The 25,730-nt window shown below is 38.8% G+C and overlaps 1 protein-coding gene across 1 annotated transcript in view; it reads right to left on the reverse strand.

Annotated features, from left to right (window-relative positions):
- The window catches only part of ints2 (integrator complex subunit 2), a 65,063-nt gene that overhangs the window by 24,215 nt on the left and 15,118 nt on the right, over positions 1-25,730 (reverse strand). The window contains exons 5-15 of the mRNA XM_061898201.1: positions 16,546-16,659; positions 14,448-14,578; positions 12,056-12,226; positions 8,863-9,083; positions 8,521-8,646; positions 7,681-7,752; positions 6,296-6,410; positions 5,811-5,879; positions 1,494-1,628; positions 1,206-1,382; positions 487-598 (exon numbers count right to left, since the gene is read on the reverse strand). Of these exons, the coding sequence (XP_061754185.1) occupies positions 487-598; positions 1,206-1,382; positions 1,494-1,628; positions 5,811-5,879; positions 6,296-6,410; positions 7,681-7,752; positions 8,521-8,646; positions 8,863-9,083; positions 12,056-12,226; positions 14,448-14,578; positions 16,546-16,659 (1,443 nt within the window). The remainder of the gene's footprint in view (positions 1-486; positions 599-1,205; positions 1,383-1,493; positions 1,629-5,810; positions 5,880-6,295; positions 6,411-7,680; positions 7,753-8,520; positions 8,647-8,862; positions 9,084-12,055; positions 12,227-14,447; positions 14,579-16,545; positions 16,660-25,730) is intronic.

The following is a 25,730-nucleotide window of genomic DNA, read 5'->3' on the forward strand; positions in this document are numbered from 1 at the left end:
GCTTCAGCACCCGAAAGGGACAAGCGGTAGGAAATGGATGAATGATCTTGGAAATGCAGTGCTGGGCAGTATCGTCATATGGGATAACCGGTAGGAGAGACAATATAAAGTATTTTGATATTTAGTATGCAAGTGACTTTTTGTTGAGATAACTTCTTGCAATTATTCCAGTATTAGGTACTAAGGTAAACAGACCAATTCACGAGATGGCCATTAACAGTCATAATAATAAATCTGACTTAATGAAGGGCAAAAGAGCATGTCAAGGAAAAGAAAAAATGAACTGCCTAGAAAAACTTAGTTAGCATTTGCACACCGCGCTGTTTGTCAGCCCAGTGTTTATTTTCTATAAAACCGCCAACATTGAGCTCAGAGTGGAAAAGATAAGTGGTTGCATATCAACAGAAAGAGAGAATCTCTTTCAGCTTAGAGGATCAAGTGCTTGTGAGCCACAAAATGAAGACTGACAACATTGAGTGTACAAACCCAGTTGTTTGGTGCTAGCCAGGAGATTCTCCTCGTACGACAAGATGTAGTAGAGGATGAGAAGTTGGGTGGTGATGGAGTAGCGTTGTCGTCCTCCTCGACTGTCTCCTTGCTGAGAAAGAAAAGAGCTGAGCTTTATCATGAATGTAATGATTATTGATGTTTGGCTTTATTTTGTAATATTCCGAAATTTAATGATACAAAATTAATTAATGACTGTTACATCTCGGTTATTGTGACCAAAATGATCATGGTTATCGTTATTGTGGTTTTGTTGGATGTGCTCAACAAATACTTAAACACACACTGAAATCTTGCCAGGGTGTTTTAACTGTTTTAATAACTAAAACAAATAGACACACGGTTAAAAAACAACAACACTATTTTGCATAGTTTGTGTTTCATAAGCCTCACTGATAAATTTTTAGTCACAGTATTTTATGTTTTAATAGCTAAACTTTTATTGTTTTAAATATTGGTTTGTACTGTATTAGTTCAATTATAAGTGCTTAAAGAATAAAATCTATTATTATTATTAATCATTGACTTGCCTAAAATACAAGAAAGTTAACTGGCTGTAAATGCGCTGTATCGGACATTATATCGGACATTTTACATGCAAAAACCTACGTTTAATCCCATAATTTTTTTTGATATTGGATCTAGACACCCCTAATAAAAATATTAGTGGCCCTTGTGAAACCCAAAGTGAAACTTACACCAGAAGAGGCCTGGAAGACGCGGAGGATTTCTTGCTCTGTGATTGGTTGGTTCGTAGCTTCAGGGTTTGCCTTGGATGCTGGGGTAAGGATTGAGTTGATGTAGACGTCAACAAGGGGAATTAGCTGGGTGTGGATTGGGGGGTTTGTCTCACAAAGCTGACGGTAGATCCAGTCCTGGAAGGTGTACAAAACACAGCGGGCATAAATAAATGCTTTAAACGTCAGCCCTAGGTAGTATGGCATTTTTGTTATTTTAGTGACGATTGATGCATGCAAAACTTCTACCTTGATGGACACTTTGTGCTTGGTGAAGGCTCGGCTCCGTAGCAGCTGGTAGATACAGTGAATGGGGAGGAATCCTGTGATATTGGCACTGAGGTTGTTGGTCACTGCGACCCTCACTGCATGGGCTGTAACCACCTGCATATGCAGGACGCCAAAATGGAATGAGTTTTAAAACAAATTAATAATTTGGATTTTAAATTATCAATCAAATTATTGAAATCACTTATTATTTATTTTACGGATGTTTATTGACTTTAAAAAGTCTTTATTGTCATTTCCTCCATACGTGCTAGACATAAAGAAGAATCGAGACACTATTTCTCTCTTGACCTGTACTCTAGGGCAAATTTCCAAAGGAAGAAAGACATTGTTTTTCAAATTATGAGTGTGAAGAAAGTGAGTGTGATAGACAGATGATATGCATTGAATTAAAGAAATAAAAAATTAAACATAATGATGTGCCCCGTAGCTAACTTTGTGAAGCAATGCATGCACAATGCTTTCAAATCTGCAACATACGGAAGCAGAATGAGTACACAATGCCAACCAAGGACGTCAAAATAATATCTAAATAGCGGTCTATGAAAATATGCAGAAGCTGCTGATGGTGTGTTTGCCGTCGTAGCTGTACGGCAGTCAGACGCACATTAGTTTACACACGGGACGTGTTTCAGAGCTTCCATTTGTTGTTTCTTCCCACAGAGTGCCCTGGAAAAATAGGAAATCCTGTACCTGTTTGAGTGTCATATGGACGTTGTATGTGCGTGTAAATGTGGGAATGGTCCTATGCAACCTTAGCTTGATCTTTTGGTTTAGATAGCTGCTAATTAGCATGATCACAAGGTAAATGCTGCCAAGTCTGCGGGATACCTGCAAGAGCTCTTATACCTGGACACAGCCAGGGGTGTGAAACCTACTGTTGAAAAGATGCCACAAAGTCTCCAAGAGAAATGACTGGCTAAGGAGGCACAGTACAGGAAGCAGCAAAATGTTTGTTTTCCTCATTTGTCTACTTCACAAACTTTATCTGCAGCAAAGCACACAGAAGAAAGAACCACAATTTGTGGACGTCAGAAACGTCCAATCAGTCCCCAAAGCATGAAAAAAACAAAAGGGGAGCAACAAAAGCTAAAAGACAAGTATCTACCCACAAGACAGACGTTGCAGGAATCGGTCTAACTTCTTAAAGTACCAGTAGAGTAGAAAAACAAGTATACTTTATATACCCATTTGTGTTTCATTGTATCCGTTAAACCATATCCAATCTTATTTACAATACGCAAAGTAAACATAATAAAATGCCACAAAATCTGTCAGCCATTTAGAATATTGCGCTTTGAATACCTTCGGCTATTTTAGCGACACATGATAGCAGTGAGCTAATGCCAGCTTACACTGTTATTGTTGACACAAAGGAGCCGACGGATGCTTCTGCTTGCTAAAAGTAAATTCTTGATTATAATTCATGCCTCTCTCACCTGGTACTTGACAAATGTGGTCATGGACCGACAAACTGGTTGACTTTCACATCCCCCGAGAAGCTGAAATAGATTCCACAAGCCGCTTCCTGCAGGAACTTATTTTTAACCCTTTTTTAACCCACTACCACCAAAAGGTCAAACATCAGGGTTGTATCTTCACAAAAGGATCTATCTGTACAGCAGAATACTTGCTCGTCGACGCCCAACGGTGGCTCAACATCATTCTCTGCAAAGGAAGTGGTAATTGACGTGTTCACTCCCTGGTCTGTCATCATGAAACAAACCTGTGGAGGTCAAGCTAAAAGCAAGAGGTGGGCAGTGCTCTTTACGTGCATGACCACACGTGCCGTGCACATTGAACTTATCGAATCTATGGAATTATCAAGTTTCATCAACACTTTGTGTCGATTCTTTGCACTGAGATGGCTTCGTTCTGACTGTGGGACAAATTCCTTTGGTGCCTGCAAGAAGTTGCACATGGTCCTCACAGATCTCGAAGAGCCTTGTGTCAGGAAGCATTTGGGTGAGGAAGGGTGAATATGGATTTTCAACCCACCTCATTCCTACCATACGGCAGAAGCCTGAGAACGCATATTTGGAGTCTCCAGAAAATCCTTAATTCCAAGTTTCAAGAAATCAGCCAATCACAATAAAGTGTTGTCCACATTAATGGCAAAAGTAACACCGCACTTATCTCCTCAAACCCAAAATCTCCCTTCCTTCTGACCCCTGCTTTGCCATTGATGCAGAAGTCCTGTACTCTCCTTCCCCATCCTGCAAATTTCAACAGCAAACATCTCTACCGCCAGCAGCGAAGGCAGGTGCAGCAACTTGCCAACACCTTTTGGCACGTGAATACATTTCCAAGCTCCAGAGTCGCAAAAAGTAGCAAATGTTAGACAAAACCTCAAACAGGCCGACCTGGTGTTGCTCAAAGATAATCAAGCAAAGAGGAACGAATGGCCACTGGCTTTTGTCACAAAGACTTTCACAAAGACTTTCCCTGAACAGGATGGGAACGTCAGAAAGCTCAAGGTCACAAGATCTGGATCTGCAAAGAATTTTCTGAAGTCTGTCTCCAAGATGGTCCCTTCCCTGGCAGCTAATGATACAGACTGAGTTAAGTTTGTATAATTTGTATCGAACTCCTTCCGCACTGTGAAATAGTGGTATAGTTATTTTACTAGGCGGGGAGTGTGACGTAACACTTTCAGGGAATGATAAATAAATGATAAATGGGTTGTACTTGTATAGCGCTTTTCTACCTTCAAGGTACTCAAAGCGCTTTGACACTACTTCCACATTTACCCATTCACACACTGATGGAGGGAGCTGCCATGCAAGGCGCTAACCAGCACCTATCAGGAAAAAGGGTGAAGAGTCTTGCTCAGGACACAACAGACGTGACGAGGTTGGTACTAGGTGGGGATTGAACCAGGGACCCTCGGGTTGCGCACGGCCACTCTTCCGCTGCGCCACGGCGTTCCTGAGAAGGAACTTTTATTTTGAAGGTGGGTTTCTCCCTCCTCCAGCTACCAGAAGTAGCTATACGGCAGTCAGACGCACACTAGTTCACACACAGGACATTTTTACGTGTTTCAGAGCACCAATATGTTCCCACGATGTGCCTTGGAAACATTGTCTATAAGTCCTGTGCCTGTTTATAAGTGTCATATGTGCGTGTAATTGTGAAAATGGTACTGTGCGACGTTAGCTTGCACTTACTGTTTCGCATGCTGCTAATTAGCTAATTCGCTTGAGCATGCTACCTTAAATCAGCTTGCAATGTTTTTGTGTCCCTCTTTCTCAGTTATAGCATATACTGTACATCAACCCGCGTTATCAACTATTTCATATGTAAATCCTATTTGTGACTTGTAAATATTACATTGGTTTATGTACAGCTATTTACATAAGAAAAAAGGAAATGGTTTATCGGACCAGTAGGAAAAGACGAAAAAAAAAAAGAGGAAAAGAAAAGTGTATTCTTTGTCAAGATCAACAACTCTGCCAACTCTAAAGGTACGCGCCGCTTCCTCTTGTTGTTTTCTGCTGCAAATTTGACTACGTCCAGCTTGTAATCTGCAGTACATGATTTCATTTTCGGTGCCATTTTTGTTCAGCCCTTCTCAGTTTTATATAAGTTACCGCCAACGTTGAAATGATCCATTTTAATAGCTACGGCAGTAGCATATAGCATATAGCAGTTAGCATCCCATGACCCACAATGCACTTCTGCCATGACCCTCCCCCGCCGAATTCTTATTGGTTGACGTGTCTTTGACGATTGTTGACATGTGTGTGATAATTGCTGACAATTTCATCGTCTCTTCCGCGAATGAGATAAATAATAGTATTTAATATTTTACGGTAATGTGTTAATAATTTTACACATAAGTCGCTCCGGAGTATATGTCGCACCCCCGGCCAAACTATGAAAAAATAGCGACTTATTATCCGAAAAATACGGTACTTGTTTTTACTACATTATATTGTATTGTTTTGATTCAATATTTATTATCTGAAAAGTGCTTTGTTTTTTTTCTATTTTTAAATCATGTTCATGTTAAAATTGTTCAGTTTTTTTGGGAGACCAAGAATGTATTATTTACATTTTCATAAATTTCAATTGTTGAGTGTTTTGAGTGAAAAGTATTTTTGAAATTATACTTTTATGTCAAGGCACCATTGTAATTTCCAACATTTTTCAACATTTTGCATGTATTACACATAGCATCCAAACAGACAACAATGACGGAAAAGAAGTGTATAACAACATTTCCAGTTTGCACAAATACATGTACTGCATAAATTAGACATGAACTTATAAAAGCACCTGTTCTGTGAAGATCTCCTGTGTAAAGATGGTCTTCATCTTGCTTAAAGAGCTCGGTTTGATGGCAATCTATGAAAGTAAAAGATGAAAGGTTGTAGCTTTACTGCAAACCAAAACAGCCCACAGGTAGCAGAATTTCTATTTTTCAATTTCCTCTCTTCATATTTCATCAACAACACCCTACAGTACATTGCAAGCACAACAATGAATTGGTAGGATTGCCCTCGGGTGTTGGGCGTTAGCGAACTTTCAATTCCAATTACACAACAAATCTTAGTGGAACATACACTTAGACGGACAGGTACCTCACACACATGCAGGAGATAATAGCACACTCAACAGGTTTGCTGCACTAGGTTAATGGCTTGTCTTGGCAGATATACTGTATGAATGCTGAAAGTATTTTAATGTAGAGGAGTGAGGCTGGAGTCCAGCCAGACGGATTGATGTATTTATTAATGATTTCCTCCCACCTATCATCTTACCTTCATTCCCAAAGTAGAACACACCAACTCAATAATGGAGCTGAGCTGGTTGCTATGGAAATACATAGCAACCAGTAACAGCATCTCTCCAAAAGAGGCAGACACACCAGCAGCACTGTAAAAGGAAGGATAAACACGTGCATGAGAGACAAGTTCATCTTGCTCTTTCGTCTTTTATTTTACAGGACTGAATTTTATGAACCTAGAAATCAGGACATATCATACTACTGTGTTGTTTCTGAGTAATGTATGTGTTTAAATAGGTTTTTTTTTAACTTTTTTGACCCCAAAGCTCAAACATTGAATTAGTCATTTTACTCTTAATGTGAATCATATTCTATATTGACCAATAATTATATTATTGACAGATCAATAATAAAATCACCAGAGTAGTTTAAGTGCTTAAAGCAGATGGGGAAGTACTTTAGTGCTATAGTGCAAGTGTGCTGAATTATTGCATATGAATTAAAGTGCTGGTATTACTGCACAAAGCCCAATTGCAGAAGTAGTCAGCATTAACAAATGTGTTTACAGACAAGTAATTAGCATTAACAGATGTGTTTACGCACGGAACATTGGTTGTCATTGTGTAAGGTACTCCTCTCCCCAGAAAGGAACGCTGTAGCTCTGACAGAGTGACCATCGGTTTCTTGGTTAGCTCCCTGACTACAGACCTTCTATTGCTCAGTTTAGACGGCCGGCCATCTCTAAGAAGAGGCCTGGTGGTCCCAAATTTCCTCCATTTATGGATGATGGAGGCCACCGTGGTCATTGGACTTTCAAGACAGCAAATTTTTTCTCTATCCTTCCTGAGATTTGTGCCTCGAGAAAATCCTGTCTCCGAGGTCTACAGACAATTCCTTCGACTACATTCTTGCTTTGTGCGTTGCCATTCAGTATCAGGTTTAGGACCTTATATATACACAGGTGTGTGTGCCTTTACAAATAATGTCCAACCAACTGAATTTACCACAAGTGGACTCAAATTAAGCTGTAAGATCTCAAGGATGATCCGTTTAAACAGGAAGCATACGAGCTTACTTTTGAGCTTCATGACAAAGTGTGAATACTTAAATACGTACATGTGATTTCTTAGCATATTTTCTTTTTATAATTGCAAAAATTAAATAAATAGATAAACTTTTTCCACATCATCATGGAGCATTGTATTGAATTGTTTGTATAATTTTGAGGACAAAAATGAATGCACTCAATTTAGGAATAAGGCTGCAACAAAACAAAATGTAGAAAAAGTGAAGCGCTGTGAATACATTCCGGATGCACTGGACATTGAGCAGCCGGGTCTCAACCATTATTATACCAAATTTCTAAAATGGTATGCCCTTCAGACACACAATGGGATACAATTATTAAGCATCTCTTACCTCTCAAAGTATTCCTCCTCTTTGATCATCCAGCTGAGCCACATGACCATGAGCTGCTCCTGTTCTGGAGTGCTATGGAAGACAGATGTGGACATGAGGTCAAGGTTTAATTTTTTACATAGCACATTTTTAAAAACATGCGACATGAACAAAGTGCTGTACAATTACAAACAGAAAGGAAGAAATAAATAACATAATACAAATCAGAATATGTACAGACAAAGCTATGAATACACAGCTAAATGTGCCAAACAAAAAGTAAGATGTGGAAATTAAATAATAGACTAGGAAATAAGTAACATTTTTGTGGAGATTTAAAAGTCTGTAAATATATTGCAGCTCTGAGATTAAGAGAGAGAGAGTTTCAGAGTCCAGGCTCTTTACCCTATGGTTTTCAATCCAGAAAACTGTAAAACACTGGTCACATGACTTTACAGTGCTGACCGGGGTGTGCAAAACAAGTAAATCTGATAATTATGGTGAAGTCAGCCCATGTACAGATTTAAAAACTGGAACAAACTTAAACTCAATTCCAAAAACAACAGGCAGATAATGGAGTAAGCAGTGTAAACTGAAAGAAGGCGTTCTTACCTCCCTGCTTTTTAGCTTGTGAAATTTTGAAATTATTATCAATAAAGACACCAAACATTTTTGCAGTAGGACCATAATTTGATAAACAGAATTTAAGAGTAGAACCGTGCAGGCAATTGTCCTCACACAACTGCTATAGCCAATATTTTTTATTCAAATACCACAGATTAACTTGGATCTAGTTCTTAAAATGAACCCATTTTATGATGATTCATCCATTTATTCAAATAAAGTAAGATTATAGCATACCTGACAAGCGTGGGGAAAGCCAGCAGCTTGCAGAAAGACAAAGAAACAAAGCGAACACCTGCAGGAGTGGCTGGAGGTCGACTGGTCATCAACTGAAGAAGCTGCTCAGCCTCTTCATCTGTCGGTCTAAAGCATGACAATAAGAAATGTTTTCCCTTCAAAACATACTCATTTCTACTAACAAGCGTCAAGATGAATACTGTATATTTATAAAATTCCAAATTAAGATTGAGGGAATATTAGCAACCAACAAATATACATTTGTGAGTAAAAGCCAATTAACAGAGTAGTAATAAAAGTCAAGTTAAATTCTAAATAAGCGTGACCTGCTGTTTAACACACCTGAGGCCAGCGATGCCCATGAGGGCACAGTAGAGTCGCAACAGAGCCCCTGCCTTCACCACATGCTCCTCCCTGAGGCCTGAATACCCGGAGCCGCCCTCTTCATCCATGTCACCATCATTGGCCACATGAGTGCTGCGCGAGCGAGGCAGGATGGCAACCAACTCCAACAGCAGCTGCCTGCGCATCTGCCACAACACTGAGCTGCTTTCTCTCTTTCTCTGGCAACAAAATTTAGTATGTCAGATTTTGCCACCATCCATTTTTACACATTGTAATGCCAACAATTAACAACATCACTATTGACATTACAAACTAATTGCTGTACATTTAAGTACCGGTAATCATTTCTTACAATGCAGTTCAGAGTTTAGAGGGCGTAATATTGCAACACAGTTAACCACAGCACAACCTGTCGTTTTTTTCCTTACACCTCAAGAAAGACATTGTCTCGTAAAAAGGGATAAAGTAAACAAATGAATGATGGCATTTAAAAATAAAACCTCCTTGTACTCCAAGGACAGGATAATTTTTTTAGCTAATGTGATCTCAAATGCACAATGTTCAGTTTATGGAATATCAGAAATGACACACAGTAAGGTAAGACTAGAACAGAACACATGTCACTGTCAATGAGTGTAAGTAAATAGAATAGCGGCTGGGCTCTTCAATTTAGGATATATTAAAATGACCACATAAATATAAAGTTGAGTACAGGGTAAATCAACATTATTCTCCTGTCTGCCCAACATGCTGGAATTCTACAGCCTGCTTTCCTGACAACACCTACACAGTTGCGATTGGTCAGGGATCAAGGATTCGACCAGCCTCACACCCCCGCTCAGAACTGCACAGAGACATGGCCCTCAAGCTAATGGTTAACATTAAACAGTAAAGCATTGGATATATACATAAACATAACATAATTGGATGAATATTAGAGAATACAGTGTGAAACTGCTTTATTCACGAAACATCTGTCTGTTAAGTAGCAAGAGCAGAAAAGCAATGACCGAATAATGAATAGTTTCATTGCTGCTTTACACCAGTTTACAAACACATACTAACATCCAAAAAACACTCTCCGGCAGCCACTTTCAAGAAAAGCAACAAACTTTACTGAGCAGCGATTACTACTATACACTCAGCAAGTTATCACGTATGGACTTCCTAAAAAAGTTTGAATGATTTCGAGAACCTCTTGTGAAGTATTGTACCCAACCATTCATGAGATTTAGGAGTGTCATAAAAAAGAAAGCAGAGATAAATTAAAAAGAAACTCGCCTCATGAAATGACACCTCGACGTCATATAGAACTAGGGCTGGGCGATTTTAATAAATATAACAATAAACACATTAACAACATCAATAAAACATGAGTTTGATAAAATGTTAAAAAAAAAATTTCCTTTGCCGGAAGAAATGGAAGTTTCAGAGCAAAGTTGGTTGCAAGAACAAAGGCACTCGCATAGACATTCTATATAACTACGCTTCAACCGCCACTGCTTGTAGGCACTGACGAGCCGCGGGACCACCATCTTAAACCAGTCAACATCTCTACTTAGTGACAGGATCAATGAAGAGTCGGCACATTTAATCCATCATAACGTTCTCAATTGCTGGGTCACAATCATTTGATCTAGAGGCACTCCTGGGTTTCAGTCAATGGTCTAGAGTCCCATTAGGCTACTGTTTTTTTTTACCTGCATCAGGAAATGTATTGTAAGAAACGCTGGCTAAGGTTAAACTTCTACCGAGTCATTATCTCTCCAGTGCCAGATGCTGGAAGTATGCATGTGTATATTGACAATAGAACACTTTTTATTCTACATAATGTTAATACGTTTACTGCACTGCTGCTTTAATTACTTGTAAAAAAATAGAGGCCTGAGCCAGCTAGTACAAACAGCTATGCTATCGGCTACATAATCGTTTACGAGGCTCGCTAACGTAATATCCATCCATCCATCCATTTTCTACTGCTTGTTCTTCTCTGGGTTGCGGGGGATGGTGGAACCTATTCCAGCTGCACTCGGGCGGAAGGCGAGGTACACCCTGGACAAGTCACAACCACATCGCAGAGCCAACACAAATAGACACATTTCCAACCTACTGTTATTACTTACTGCTTCATTGTCCATCCATCCATCCATCTCCTCCATTGTCATAAATAGTAGTGACCGAGCCCGTCATTAAAATGTTTTTTTTTTTTGGAAGTCGTTGAATCTGTCTGTGGTTAAAGCAGGGCTAATCTTTGCACACACTCTAAGCAACTTCCTCATAGTGGAAAGCCACGAATCACAACAGTTAAAAGAAAGGCACCTTTTTACTTCAGATGATGCTGAAAGTTAATGTAGTGAGTGACTTATGCTGGTTAAAGCAAACAAACAGAGCCTTGTCCTTCATTGAGTTTCCTCGTCAACATGATGTTGTATCACAGCCGGTTTTACATACATTTTAATTGGCTGAGTCACGCAAGGATATTCGGGTAAATGTCTACCATGTATGGATTAGCAAGTGACGTCACATATGACACAAACGTCACAAAAGAAGTCAATTTCGAAAGGATCGTTTGGTATGAAGTAACACAAGATTGTTTTATAAATATCTCTGCAATGCCTCCACGGTTTGATTTCAAATTTTCGTAACTTATGCAGATGCCAAATACACATAGGAAGGTACCATCAGTTAAAAGAAAGATGGTTCTGAATAATTGGGCCCCTTTAAAAAAAAAAAGAATTATTTTTAAACAAAATGTGTATGTTTTTCAGTAGTGATTTTGTACAAGTATCATTATAACAATACATATACCTATGGTAAAAATGGTAACAAAAGACAATAAAAAATAAGGTTGTAATTCGGTGCTATGGAGTCATTTGGAAATAAAGCCAAAAACTACGAACATTCTGAGGTGCATTGTGAGTGTGTTTCACTGTTTTTCAAGACTACACTACAAATCCTTAACTGCTACCACGAAGTACAATATAATAACACTGTACAGGCAAAAGAAAAAAGAAAAAACAGACATCAATAGCACAAAATCTGTGCAATGCAGCGGGATACCCACCAAACTCCTGTAGACACAAGGAGATAACAGCATTTTTTTTGTAATGCTAAATAGCATAACAAAACATTTTTGCCTGAATGGTGCAGCCCCAGCTAGGGCCCTTTTAACATGAATTAAGACCCTCACCTGTTGTCCATTGCGAATAAACATGCTGAACCAGGTGCGAACTTTGCTGTTGGTACCGAGAAGCAAACCACTGACATAAGAAACCAGGGGACTGACAGCCTCGTCTGCTGTGTCTGGTTTATAATCTAGAGTCAGAGCAACCCCAAGACCAGGCAGATGGCATTCCTCCACCTAAGGAACACAAAAATCATGGTGGCTTTCTCAACAATGTAATGCAGAACAAATTTTAGTTTTGAGCATCAATCACTTTATTTAGTTTAGTCCATTTCATATCATATTACTTATCTTCTGGTTTTATCTGATGAAAAGACGTCAAGCTACTGAATTGCTAGTAAAGCATTTGCAGGGTACCGTATTTCCTTGAATGGCCGACGGCACGCTAATTAATTTAAAACCTCTTCTCACTCATGCGCTTACCAAAGGCATGCGGTAAAAGTAAGCATGCGCTAATTATTTTAAAACCTCTTATCACTCCGGCACTTACCAAAGGCATGCAGTAAATATTTGAGTGTGATGTAAGCTTGGACCTTAAATCCTACTGAATAGCTCTTAATCTTCTTCCCTTTATGCGATTTCAAATTACCGGTATTGAAATCAGCCTCCTCCATTTTGAAAATGATGACAGGGGAAGTGTCACTTGTGACGTCACAAGTTTGACCAGGCGGTAATACTAAGCATGCGCTAATTATTTTGCCAAGCGAGTTTGACCCGGCAGTAATTCAAGGCAGGCGCATACTACAGTTGTGATCAAAATTATTCAACCCCTGCACAATTTAGGTGTTTTAGCAAGTTTGACATTTATTCTGTATTTTGTTTATAGTCATATCAAATAAAGATGTGTCAAATAGACAAATGCAACTTAAATTGTAACACTGTATTTTACAAAATACCAAAAAAGGAAATTTTTCTTAATATCTCATTGACAAAATGATTCAACCCCTTGAAGATCATAACTTTTAAGAACAGAATTTGAATAGGGTCTTTTCAATCAGGTGTTGAAAACACCTGTAGATGTAATTAGAACCATAACGAGCAACAATTAAACTGACTGAAAAAGCCTGTGACACTCAGCTTCTTGTAGATGGTCAATGGTGTATTTGCAACATGGTGAAGTGCAGGGAGTGGTCAAAGAAGTCAAGAGAGGAGATAATTTCTCTTCATAAGAAAGGATATGGATATAAGAAAATAGCAAAGACATTACACATTCCAAGAGACACAGTTGGGAGCATAATTCGCAAGTTTAAAGCTTAAGGTACAGTGGGAATACTACCTGGGCATGGTAGAAAGAGGATGCTGTGTGCGTACAGTGGTGAAAATCCCCCGGGTAACAGTTGAAGAACTACAACAGGACATTGCAGAGGGGGGAACGCAGGTTTCCTCCCAGACAATAAGGCGCGCACTACGAGATGAAACCCTTCATGCCAGAACTCCCAGGCGCACCCCACTTCTGACTACCAGGCACAAGAAAAATAGACTCCAGTATGCCAAAAATCATCTGGACAAACCCCAAAGGTTTTGGGAAACTGTTCTATGGAGTGATGAGACAAAAGTGGAACTCTTTGGGCCTATGAATCAACGTTATGTCTGGATGAGAAAAAATGAAGCTTACTAAGAGAACAACACCTTGCCTACTGTTAAGCATGGTGCGGGTGTCAATCATGCTCTGGGGCTGTTTCTCTGCCTCATGTACCGGGAATCTCCAGCGCATTCAAGGCATTATGAATTCTATTTCCTACCAAGATATATTAGCTGCAAATGTCATGAAGTCAGTGACGAAGATGAGGCTTGGGAGACGTTGGACCTTCCAACAGGACAATGATCCCAAGCATACCTCCAAATCAACATCAGAGTGGTTGCAGAAGAAGGGCTGGAAGACTCTGGAGTGGCCTTCACAGTCGCCAGACCTAAATCCTATAGAAAACCTGTGGTGGGACTTGAAGAAGGCAGTTGCAGCACGCAAGCCCAAGAATATGAATGAACTGGAGGCCTTTGCCCAGGAGGAATGGGCTAAAATACCAGTAGATCGTTGCAAGAAGCTTGTGTCCGGTTATGTATCACATTTGAAGGATGTAATTACTGCCAAAGGGTGTTCTACTAAGTACTAAAGATGCATGTAACTAGGGGGTTGAATAATTTTGTCAATGAGATATTAACAAAAATGTCAGTTTTTGGTATTTTGTAAAATACAGTGTTACAATTTAAGTTGCATTTGTCTATTTGACACATATTTGTATTTGATGTGACTATAAACAAAATACGGAATAAATGTCCAACTTGCTAAAACACCAAAATTGTGTGGGGGTTGAATAATTTTGATCACAACTGTATATGCCCTGCGGCAATTCAAGGAAATACGGTATCTTTGATTTAAAAGAAAAATACTCCTACTGACCACCATAGCTCGGATGTTGAGTGCTTGTGAGGGGTTCATCTGACACAGCTGCCTCAGCGCTTCGGTTCTGCGTCGACCACCAACACTTTCTTCATCCTGACGCTCTCCATTCTTGATCAAACATCTGCACACTGAAAATATCTTTTTTAATAGATGTTTTGGTGTTAATGTGCCTCACTTACTAGAATATCTTCTTTTTTAAATATTACTGTTAAGCTTTTAATATACTCAGCCTTGTTAGCATTAAAATGATTGCTAAGAATAATAGTGGAAGATTCCTAGTTACTAAAGTAATGCTGCCTGTAGGGCTTAAATGATAAACGGTATCCAGGGTGTACCCCGCCTTCGGCCCGATTGTAGCTGGGATAGGCTCCAGCGCCCCCCGCAACCCTTAAGGGAATAAGCGGTGGAAAATGGATGGATGGATGGTATCAATGATTACCGCAGTGAAACTCCAGACGGTTAGTATTACTATAGTATGCTTATACAATTATCGAAAAACCATGACTGATATGAGCACTCACTGACTGGCGCCAACTCACGGGTCTAAAATGCAAAAATTAAAACAAAAAACATTAACGTCATTCCCAGTTAAGAGACAACATACTTCAATATAAACTCTTATCAACACATTGCTGTCCAAGCAACCTAGATACTCAATTGTGAACATTGAACCAACAAGCTGTGCTCTCCTAAAACAGAGTGATCGTTCCATATTCTGAAAAATAAGAGACAGAGGTGTTTTTACGGTGCATTCAAGAACCGCTAACCACAGTAAGACGCCACAAAGCCGGCCAGAAATAACAATAATAGAATGTATTAGTTACAGACTTTGCATTTGAACGAATCTTAAAGTGTTACAGTATAAACCAATATCTAAAACCATAAAAGCTTAGCTATTAAAACTGAAAAAAATACTACGACTAAAGCACTATCAGTGAAGCATAAAAAAACAAAAACATTAAAAATAGTGGCTTTTCTAACTGTGTATTTATTTTAGCTGTAAAAAAATCACTTGGTTAATAGATTTTAGTGCAGGGGTAGGAAACATATGGCTCTAGAGCCAGATGTGGCTCTTTTGATGACTACATATGGCTCTCAGATAATTATATTTATATAGCGCTTATCTCTAGTGACTCAAAGCGCTTTACAAAGTGACACCCAATATCTAAGTTATATTTAAACCAGTGTGGGTGGCATGGGGGCAGGTGTGTAAAGTGTCATGCCCAAGGACACAACGGCAGTGACTAGGATGGCGGAAGCGGGAATCGAACCTGGAACCCTCAGGTTGCTAGCACGGCCACTCTCCTAACCGAGCTAAGCCGAGTAACCGTGTAATACTCTTCCATATCAGTAGGTGGCAGTCGGTAGCTAATTGCTTTGTAGATGTGGGAAACAGCGGGAGGCAATGTGCAGGTAAAAAGGTGTCTAATGCTTAAACCAGGGGTAGGGAACCTATGGCTCTAGAGCCAGATGACTGCATATGACTCTCAGATCAATCTTAGCTGACATTGCTTAACACGATGAGTAATGAATAATTCCGCTGGTAATCACAGTTTCAAAAATAATGTTCAAATTATAAAACATTCCCATGCATTTTAATCCAACCATCCGTTTTCTACCGCACCTGTTCAAGATGTCGCATTAATGGTAAGAAGTGTTATATTTATTATTGGTTAACTTTTACAATAACAATGTTGTTAAAAAAAATAAGAGACTTATTATACTCTACAAATGTTGGTCATACTTAAAAATGCACAAATTTAGTTGTATTCAGTGTTAAAAAATGTTATATGGCTCTCACGGAAATACATTTTGAAACATTTGGCTTTCATTGCTCTCTCAGCCAAAAAGGTTCCCGACCCGTTTTAGTGTGTATAAGTACTTGTTATATATGCTGCGATAATAATGATAACCAGGATAATTTGGGTAACAGTAACCGTGTCATGAAATCTTCATATTGTTATATCCCTAGCTGCATAGAAGAGAACCCAAGCGAGAAATGTGAGTGAAAGAGGAGCAAGGCTAATTTATGTCATTTGTGTTTGGCAATGAACCATCCCTTTCTTGCCTTGTACTGTAGAGTTATGAATATTACCTTCATTAAAGCTGTCGGGCACGTTGGCAACCAGCAGACACAGAAACCAGTCTCCATTCCGGACATGCAGCAAAGCCTCAGCTACATCTACTATTGGCAGCAAGGAAGGCAACTCTGCCGAGGGAAAAACAAATATACACTTTATCAAATGCACAGTAGAAAATGACTCTGCTCCAATATTGCAGGATGGCTGTGCACAAACGTGTGATTACTTGAGATGGCTAATGTGTGTGTTTGATAAACATGAACTCTACATCATCAACAAGGTTGCTAAATGGATTCTCTGACCAAATACATCATGCACAAACATTTTATTCTTTTGCAAGACAGTGTGCTTTGTTTGTTTATTACATTTATCAGGCTATCAGTTCCTAAAGCATTCTGTGTCAGTTTTGTAATTACTGTGGTCTAGAAACCTGATTTTATGCCAGCTTTTCCACTAGCTGTTATATTTTGAGGCATATTTTTTTTAAAGGATGTCTCTTTTTTTTTTTTTAACCGACATGATACAGATAACATCTAGCTTATCACGACTGATACCAAAAACCAATACATTACTTATATGTTAGATTTTTTTTTATTAGATTTAAATGCAGTATATGCAAACTTTTATTTGAGGCGTCTTTGAATGCGTTCAGAACATTGTAGAAGTGATGCTGGCGTTTCAGGTGGCTGATAAGGCTTGATGTGTTGATGTTTCCCTCCTCGCAGAATTATTGCAGAACATTTGGTGCAAATACACAAAATGTTTTCTTCTGAAACATTGAAGAAGTTCCACAAGATTGAAACCATTTTGGTTTACAATGAGCTAGGGGTGAAACAGTTCAGATGTTGTCCCAATTGTGTCACAGTTTTCAGTTTGGTTTGGTGTATACTGTTTTTTTTTAAACTACAGAATACCATATATGACACATTTCAATAATCCAAATACATCTGAGAAACAAGTACAGGATATCTTTTATGCAGGTTATGTTCCTGAGATCCCTATTAAATGTAAAAAAAAAAACAATTGAGAAGCCCATAGAAGCCTGTAGAACAGGGGTCTCAAACTCAATTTACCTGGGGGCCACTGGATGCAGAAACTGGGTGAGGCTGGGCCGCGAGAAAAGATTTCTTAAAAAATCTAACATGTACTTTTTAATTAATTCACCTTCTATGAATGGCTTTCCCGCCCGAGCAACATACTTGCCAACCCTCACGATTTTTCCGGGAGACTCCTGAATTTCAGTGCACCTCCCAATAATCTACCGTTGCAACCATTCTCCCGAATTTGTCACAATTTTCCCCCGGCCGACATTATTAAAGGCTGCCGTGACTGCACTGCCTCTAAAGTCCTCTATAACAGTGGTTCTCAACCTTTTTTCACTGTGAACTGTGAACATTTTTTTGATTAAAGTACACCCTAATCAGAGCAAAGCATTTTTGTTTGAAAAAAAGAGATAAAGAAGTAAAATACAGCACTTTGTCATCAGTTTCTGATTTATTAAATTGTATAACAGTGCAAAATATTGCTTATTTGTAGTGGTCTTTCTTTAACTATTTTGAAAAAAAGATATAAAAATAACTAAAAAAAACTTGCTGACAAATTAACAAGTGATTCAATTATAAATCAAGATTTTTACACATAAAAGTAATCATCAACTTAAAGTGTCCTCTTTGGGGATTGTAATAGAGAGCCATCTGGATTCATCAACTTAATTCTAAACATTTCTTCACAAAAAAAAAGAAATCTTTAACATCAATATGTATGGAACATGTCCATAAAAAGTCTAGCTGTCAACACTGAATGTTGGATTGCTGTATTATTTTTTCACAGTTTATGAACTTACATTCATATTTCATTGAAGTATTATTCAATAAACATATTTATAAAGGATATATGAATTGCAACTATTTTTTAGAATGTTTTTAATAAAAATCTCCCTTGTCCCTTTGCATACCTTCAAGTACCTCCAGGGGTACGTGCACCCCCTGATAGAGGACTACTGCTCCACTACATGTCATCACGCATGCTTTTACATCACAAAATCAATGTGCCGGCTCCATAACATGTTGTATGAGACTTGTGCAGAACAACGTACGTGGCTGCAAGACGTACTTGGTCAACAGCCATACAGGTCACGCTGAGGGTGGCCGTATAAACAACTTTAACACTGTTACAAATATGTGCCACACTTTGAACCCACACCAAACAAGAATGAAAAACCCTTAACACAACTTAAACACAAGAGAACAAATACCCAGGACCCCTTGCAGCACTTAGTCTCCCGGGCTACATTATACACAACCTCAACCGACGCAAGTAGGGAGGGTGCGGGGTGGGGGGGTTGGTGGTAGCGGGGGTGTGTATATTGTAGCCCGGAGGAGTCAGGGCTGCATGGGATTCTGGGTAATTATTATGTTGTGTTTATGTTGTGTTACGATGCGGATGTTCTCCCGAAATGTGTTTGTCATTCTTGTTTGGTGTGGGTTCACAGTCTGGTACATATTTGTAACCGTGTTAAAGTTAAAGTCTTGCATGGCCAGATGCAAAGTACAACTGAGCTTGCACGCTGTCGGTTCAGGATGTAGGGGGCGCTAAAGGCAGTGCCATTATGATCTGGTAAATATCGACAGGGGCTTCGATAGAATTGGTGCCCTAAAATTCAGGGGTCTCCTGGGAAAATTGGGGTCGTTGGCAAGTATGACACTGTCAAGCGGCCTTCATATTGAACTCGCGGGCGGCACCAACATCAAATTGTCATATCGAAGTGCGGGCCGCATGTTTGAGATCCCTGCTGTAGAATGTGGCTGCATCACCACCATACGCTGCGCTGGTTCGGTTCTTTGCGCACCTCAGCTGTTTAGTCAAAACTTGTTTGTTTGTTGTGTAGATGAAGCAGAAACAACAAAGTTTAAAATTTGATCAACTCTTTGTAGCGCAAACGACACAGCTGAAACTGACTACTTGACAATGCATAGATCTTCCTGTTCCTGTCTACAGCGCTAAGCCTTTTGGGTAATATAGTATGTAAACATTTAACATCTAGTTTACATATATATTTTGAACATTTATATATCAAGGGAGGATAATTAAGAATATATTATCATTTGTAATACTGACCTAGCAAGGAGGAAGAATTTACATGTTATAGATGTTGAAGTGTGGTGATAATCCCTCATTATTTCTCATTTACCAACAAACATTAACACTATAGATTGCTCTCAACAGTGCACAAATTATTTTAATGTGTGGAGTTAATTGTGTTGGAACATAAACAAATGTCTAAGCTAAACAAAACAATTGTAAGTGTTAAACATACACAGAGGGTGTCTGCAACTTCTGCAAAAGAGAGCAGACATAATACAGTTACAAACCCCGTTTCCATATGAGTTGGTAAATTGTGTTAGATGTAAATATACAATGATTTGCAAATCATTTTCAACCCATATTCAGTTGAACATATTTGATGTTCAAACTCATAAACATTTTTTTTTGCAAATAATCATTAACTTTGGAATTTGATGCCTGCAACACGTGACAAAGAAGGTGGGAAAGGTGGCAATAAATACTGATAAAGTTGAGGAATGCTCATCAAACACTTATTTGGAACATCCCACAGGTGTGCAGGCTAATTGGGAACAGGTAGGTGCCATGATTGGGTATAAAAACAGCTTCCCAAAAAATGCTCAGTCTTTCACAAGAAAGGATGAGGCGAGGTACATCCCTTTGTCCACAACTGGGTGAGCAAATAGTCAAACAGTTAAGGAACTACATTTTTTCAAAGTGCAATTGCAATAAATTTAAGGATTTCAAACAATACAGTCCATAAGATCATCAAAAATTTCAGAGAACCTGGAGAAATCACTCGACGTAAGCGGCATGGCCGGAAACCAACATTGAATGACCGTGACCTTTGATCCCTCAGACGGCACTGTATCAAAAACCGACATCAATCTCTGAAGGACATCACCACATGGTCTCAGGAACACTTCAGAAAACCACTGTCACTAAATACAGTTGGTCGTTAAATCTCTAAGTGCAAGTTAAAGCTTTACTATGCAAAGCGAAAGCCATTTATCAACAACATACAGAAACGCCACCGGCTTCTCTTGGCCCTTAAATCATCTAAGATGGACTTATGCAAAGTGGAAAAGTGTTCTGTGGTCTGACGAGTCCACATTTCAAATTGTTTTTGGAAATATTTGACATTGTGTCATCTGGACCAAAGGGGAAGCGAACCATCCAGACTGTTAGACGCAAATTTCAAAAGCCAGCATCTGTGATTGCATGGAGGTGCATCAGTGCCCAAGACATGGGTAATATACACATCTGGGAAGGCACCCTTAATGCTGAAAGGTACATACCGGATTTGGAACAACATGTGCTGTCATCTAAGCTCTCTCTTTTTCATGGACGCCCCTGCTTATTTCAGCAAGACAATGCCAAGCCATATTCAGCACGTGATACAAGAGCGTGGCTTCGTAAAAAAAGAGTGCAAGTATTTTCCTGGCCCGCCTACAAGTCCAAACCTGTCTCCCATCGAAAATGTGTGGCGCATTATGAAGCGTAAAATAAGACAGCGGAGACACCGGACTGTTGAATGACTGAACCTCTACATAAAACAAGAATGGGAAATAATTCCACTTTCAAAGCTTCAACAATTAGTTTCCTCAGTTCCCAAACGTTTATTGAGTGTTGTTAAAAGAAAAGGTGATGTAACACAGTGGTGAACATGCCCTTTCCCAACTACTTTGGCACGTGTTGCAGCCATGAAATGTTAAAATAATTATTATTTGCAAAAAAAAAGAAAGTTTATGAGTTTGAACATCAAATATGTTGTCTTTGTAGTGCATTCAATTGAATATGGGTTGAAAAGGATTTGTAAATCATTGTATTATGTTTTTATTTACCTCTATCACAATTTTCCAACTCATATGGAAAAATGGGGTTTGTAGAATGCCTTTGGTGTTCCTTTCCTGACCACTGATTCTGAGCACTGTTACAGAACAGCTTGCTACGTATGTTACAGAAGAGGAGATAATCAAAATTGTGTACATTCAAAATCTCAACTGATAACAGAATATATATGGAAACGCAATAAAAGGAAATTGATCAGATTTCAGAACATTTAATGTTGATCAGGGAACCTGTCATTTCAAAGAGGTAAATTCCCAAACAAAATGAAAACGGCAAACGTCATACCAATTTATAAGAGTGGAGACAGACACTAGATTAAAAACTATAGACCTGTTTCCTTACTTCCACAATTTTCAAAGATTAGTGTGTGAATGTGAGTGTGAATGTTGTCCGTCTATCTGTGTTGGCCCTGCGACATGTCCAGGGTGTACCCCGCCTTCCGCCCGATTGTAGCTGAGATAAGTACCAGCTCCCCTCAAGACCCCAAAGGGAATAAGCGGTAGAAAATGGATGAATGGATGGATATTCAAAAGCTGTTTAACAGACTGGACAAATTCATAAATACTGTAAAGGTGGAACCCTCGCGGACAACCAATATGGATACAGAGCCAAGATTTCAACATCAATGGAAATAACAGAGATAGATGGAAAACAGTTTGCAGCTGCAGTGTTTATGGATCTAACAAAAGCATTTGATAAAATTAACTATACTATCTTAATTTACAAATTAGAGAGGTATGGCATCAGAGGGTTGGTCTTGAACTGGATAAGAAGCTACAGTATCTAACCAACAGGAAGCAATACGTGAAGCTCGGGGCACATACGTCAACAACGCTCAATATTTTTTTGTGGCGTACTCCAGGGATCCACACAGGGACCAAAATTGTTTAATCTCTATATTAACGACATTTTTAAAGTTACAAAAGGACTTAAAGTTTGCGGACGGCACGAGTGGGTTTTTGTTCAGGAGAGAACACACAGGCGCAAATTCAAATAATAATAGAAGAAATTAAAAAATGAACAACATCTGCACATGTGTGTCCTTCTTTTCCAGATGTTGTAAACCCAGATGTAGTGCAGAGGAGATGACATCCTCTGTAGAGCGATTAGGGAAGTAAGCAAACTGATACGGGTCAAATGTGGGGGGAAGTCTAGAGACGATATGGTCCGACTCCTTAACCAGCCTTTCAAAGCACTTCATCATGATGGAGGTTAGTGCTATGGGCCAGTAGTCATTGAGAAAGGAGATTATGGATTTTTTAGGCACTGGTATGAGCAACGGACTCTCCCCAAATTATACTAAACACTTCCAAGTCAACTACTTTCTAAACATCACTATGAGCCTGTTGACCTTCTAGAAACAAACTGCAGCTCAGCTCACTCGCAGTCCTGGCATTAGGTGAAGGCTAGTTAGCTTTTAGCGTAATGTTAGCTCATTTTGCGGTGTGTGCGTGTGTGTTTGTGTGTGTGTGTGTGTGTGTGTTACGGACAGTGTTGATTGAGGTGTGTTGAAGCAGCAAAAAAGGACGTCATGTTAAATGAAGAGTTTCTGTCTCTAATAGTTGATATAATAATGTAAGTGCATCATAAAGCCTACATGAACTCCTTGGTGTTCAGGGATGAATAGTCTCTCTTATTGCTATTGTACTATTTTTGAGCTATAGTTACATTAATCATTAGTAATCTAGCAGCCTAGGTTTGAATGACAGGGTCCCTGCTATCACATGTTGATACAAATATAACATTTACATAATAAAAATCAACTACAGGCTTCCCCAATGCTGTAATAAATTAAGCATGATGACTTGACTTGAAACTGTTTAATGTTGCACTTTTTATATGTTGAAGAAAAGTTGTGTCATTATAGTTCATCTAAAAAACAACTTGAGGCAGTTTAATGTGGATTAACGTGGGCAGAATTAATATAGTGTTCCCAATGTTAAAAGGATCAAGCCATTTTTTACAAATTTGGTAAATAAATAACCCAAAAATTTATATTTTGTTGTTTTCTTACTGTACCGAAAATGAACCGAACCGTGACCTTTAAACCGAGCTACGTACCGAACCGAACATTTTGTGTACCGTTACACCCCTAATATATACACAGGGTCCATTGCCAGGGTTAATGTGGTCAACATATATAAAATAAAAACTAAATAAGATAAGGCTCAGAATGTTTTTTTAACAAAACCTTTCTACGTATGAAGTGCTTTTTCTGATTGATTGATTGAGAATTTTATTAGTAGATTGCACAGTACAGTACATATTTCGTACAATTGACCACTAAATGCAAACACCCCAATAAGTTTTTCAACTTGTTTAAGTCAGGGTCCGCGTTCATCAACACCTCCCCCGCTAGTTTTTAATGCAATATGGACTTAAATCTGATGCTATAAAAACATTTGTTATTGCTTTAGCCATGCCTGACTCGCCGAGGAGAGGCTTCTTGAATGCGGTGGTGACGCTTCAAATGGGTTAGCATGTGTTATGAGTAGCATATGTGTGTTTGTGTGGCCCTTTAATATGTGACAGCATGTGTGGTGAGTGTGTGGGCGAGCGAGGTGAGTGAGCGGTAGGTGAGTGCGGGAGTGGCTAGTGTTTTGTTGGATTGGCTGAGTGTAAGACCTAAATAAAGCCGCAATTTGCAACTAATCGCTGGACTCTTCATTTACCCCGGAGTCCGCAGCTGTGGAGACCCACTGCCGGGTAGATTGAAGGGTGTTGCCCCCGTGAATACATCAGCCCTGGAGGAGTGTCTCTTCGACTACGGTTTGGGAGCCGGAAGCAGGAAAGATGGAACACATGTTTGACGTGTTTCAGAAGCAGCTGCTGAACAATCTCCTCCGTCCTCCATTGTTGTATCGCGCAGCCAAAGTGTTCCCAAACGGGGGATCTTAACGAGACAGGAGGGTCTTCCAGCTCTGGCTTTTATATGTTGTCCTAGCCTGGTCAATGCTAGCGTGTGTACTCGTTCGGTAAACCTCCGAACCGAACCCCCGTACCGAAACGGTTCAATACAAATACACGTACCGTTACACCCCTAATGCTCATACAACACTTAAAACGTTTAGCATATCTGTATGTGGAATTAAATTATGGAATGGATTAACCATAGAAATCAAACAAATCACCAATATGATTCAGTTTAAGAGACTGTTCAAACTCCAGTACTCACAAAGCACACAGAACAATAATTATGATGAACATTTAGAATTATTATTATGTTTTTAGATAAATATTATTTATATATTTAATGTGTTTATTTACTATGGTATATTATTTATTTATTCACTGTTCTGTTACAGAGAAGAAGGAAATGGCATAAAATTGCTATGATATGAAAAGAAGTATGATTGAACAAGCACAGCTTCTTCCTATTACTTTTCGGGCATGCTGTAATGAAACAACTGGAAATATGTGCTGCATTACATTATATCGTATGCATGTTCGAAATAAACTGAAACTTAACTGAACTGAACTAAATGTTACTGGAAAAAAAAGGTCTAAAAACATCGCAAATGTTGCCGATGTTTACTGTAAAAAAAAAAATGCAGTCTATTTTTGGAGAATAAAAAACTCAAATAAGTGGGTTTTTGTACATATAAAATATATATATATTTAAATCATGTATGGATGTGATTGTTGAATGGTGAATATGCAGATATTCACTTGGGGTGTGCATCTCAACCTTACAGTATATGGGGATCTGATATGAATCTTGATGCATGGGTAAAAAAATAAGATTTTATAACAATACTTTTTAAAACATTACGATTCGATAAGATGCGATTCAAATGGCAGCTTTGCATGGTGAAAAAAAATTAAATGTATCATTTCAGAACAATGTCATATGTTTATTTTTTTTAAGTTGACACAAACAAAACAGGCGGTTCCGGGACTAGTTATTACCAAATTTGAAGGCATTGCAATCCATAAACTTGAAGAAAGGAAAAAAAGATGTGGGGAAAAAAAAAAAGCTTATTATGATTAGAAATGTCAATGATTTTTTTTCTGTTGATTGTTAGTTTAGTTGTATTTTTATTTGTTCTACATTGTTAAATGCTAGAATATCAAACTTGATCAAAAGACTGAAATCTTGAGATATTCATGAACGAACCAAATCCATTTACTGGCTCATTAACATGAACGATAGGTTTGTTTTTATTTGAAGCGGGACAGTGATAAAACATTTATATCTCAACGAAGGCAGAAACAGTGGCAGCTTTGCACAACAGTGGGCGTGAGCCTCCTCTCTGCTCTGATGAGCTTTGAGGAGATTGTGATT

The sequence above is a fragment of the Nerophis ophidion genome, linkage group LG04, assembly GCF_033978795.1.
Source record: "Nerophis ophidion isolate RoL-2023_Sa linkage group LG04, RoL_Noph_v1.0, whole genome shotgun sequence".
Taxonomy (NCBI): Eukaryota; Metazoa; Chordata; class Actinopteri; order Syngnathiformes; family Syngnathidae; genus Nerophis; species Nerophis ophidion.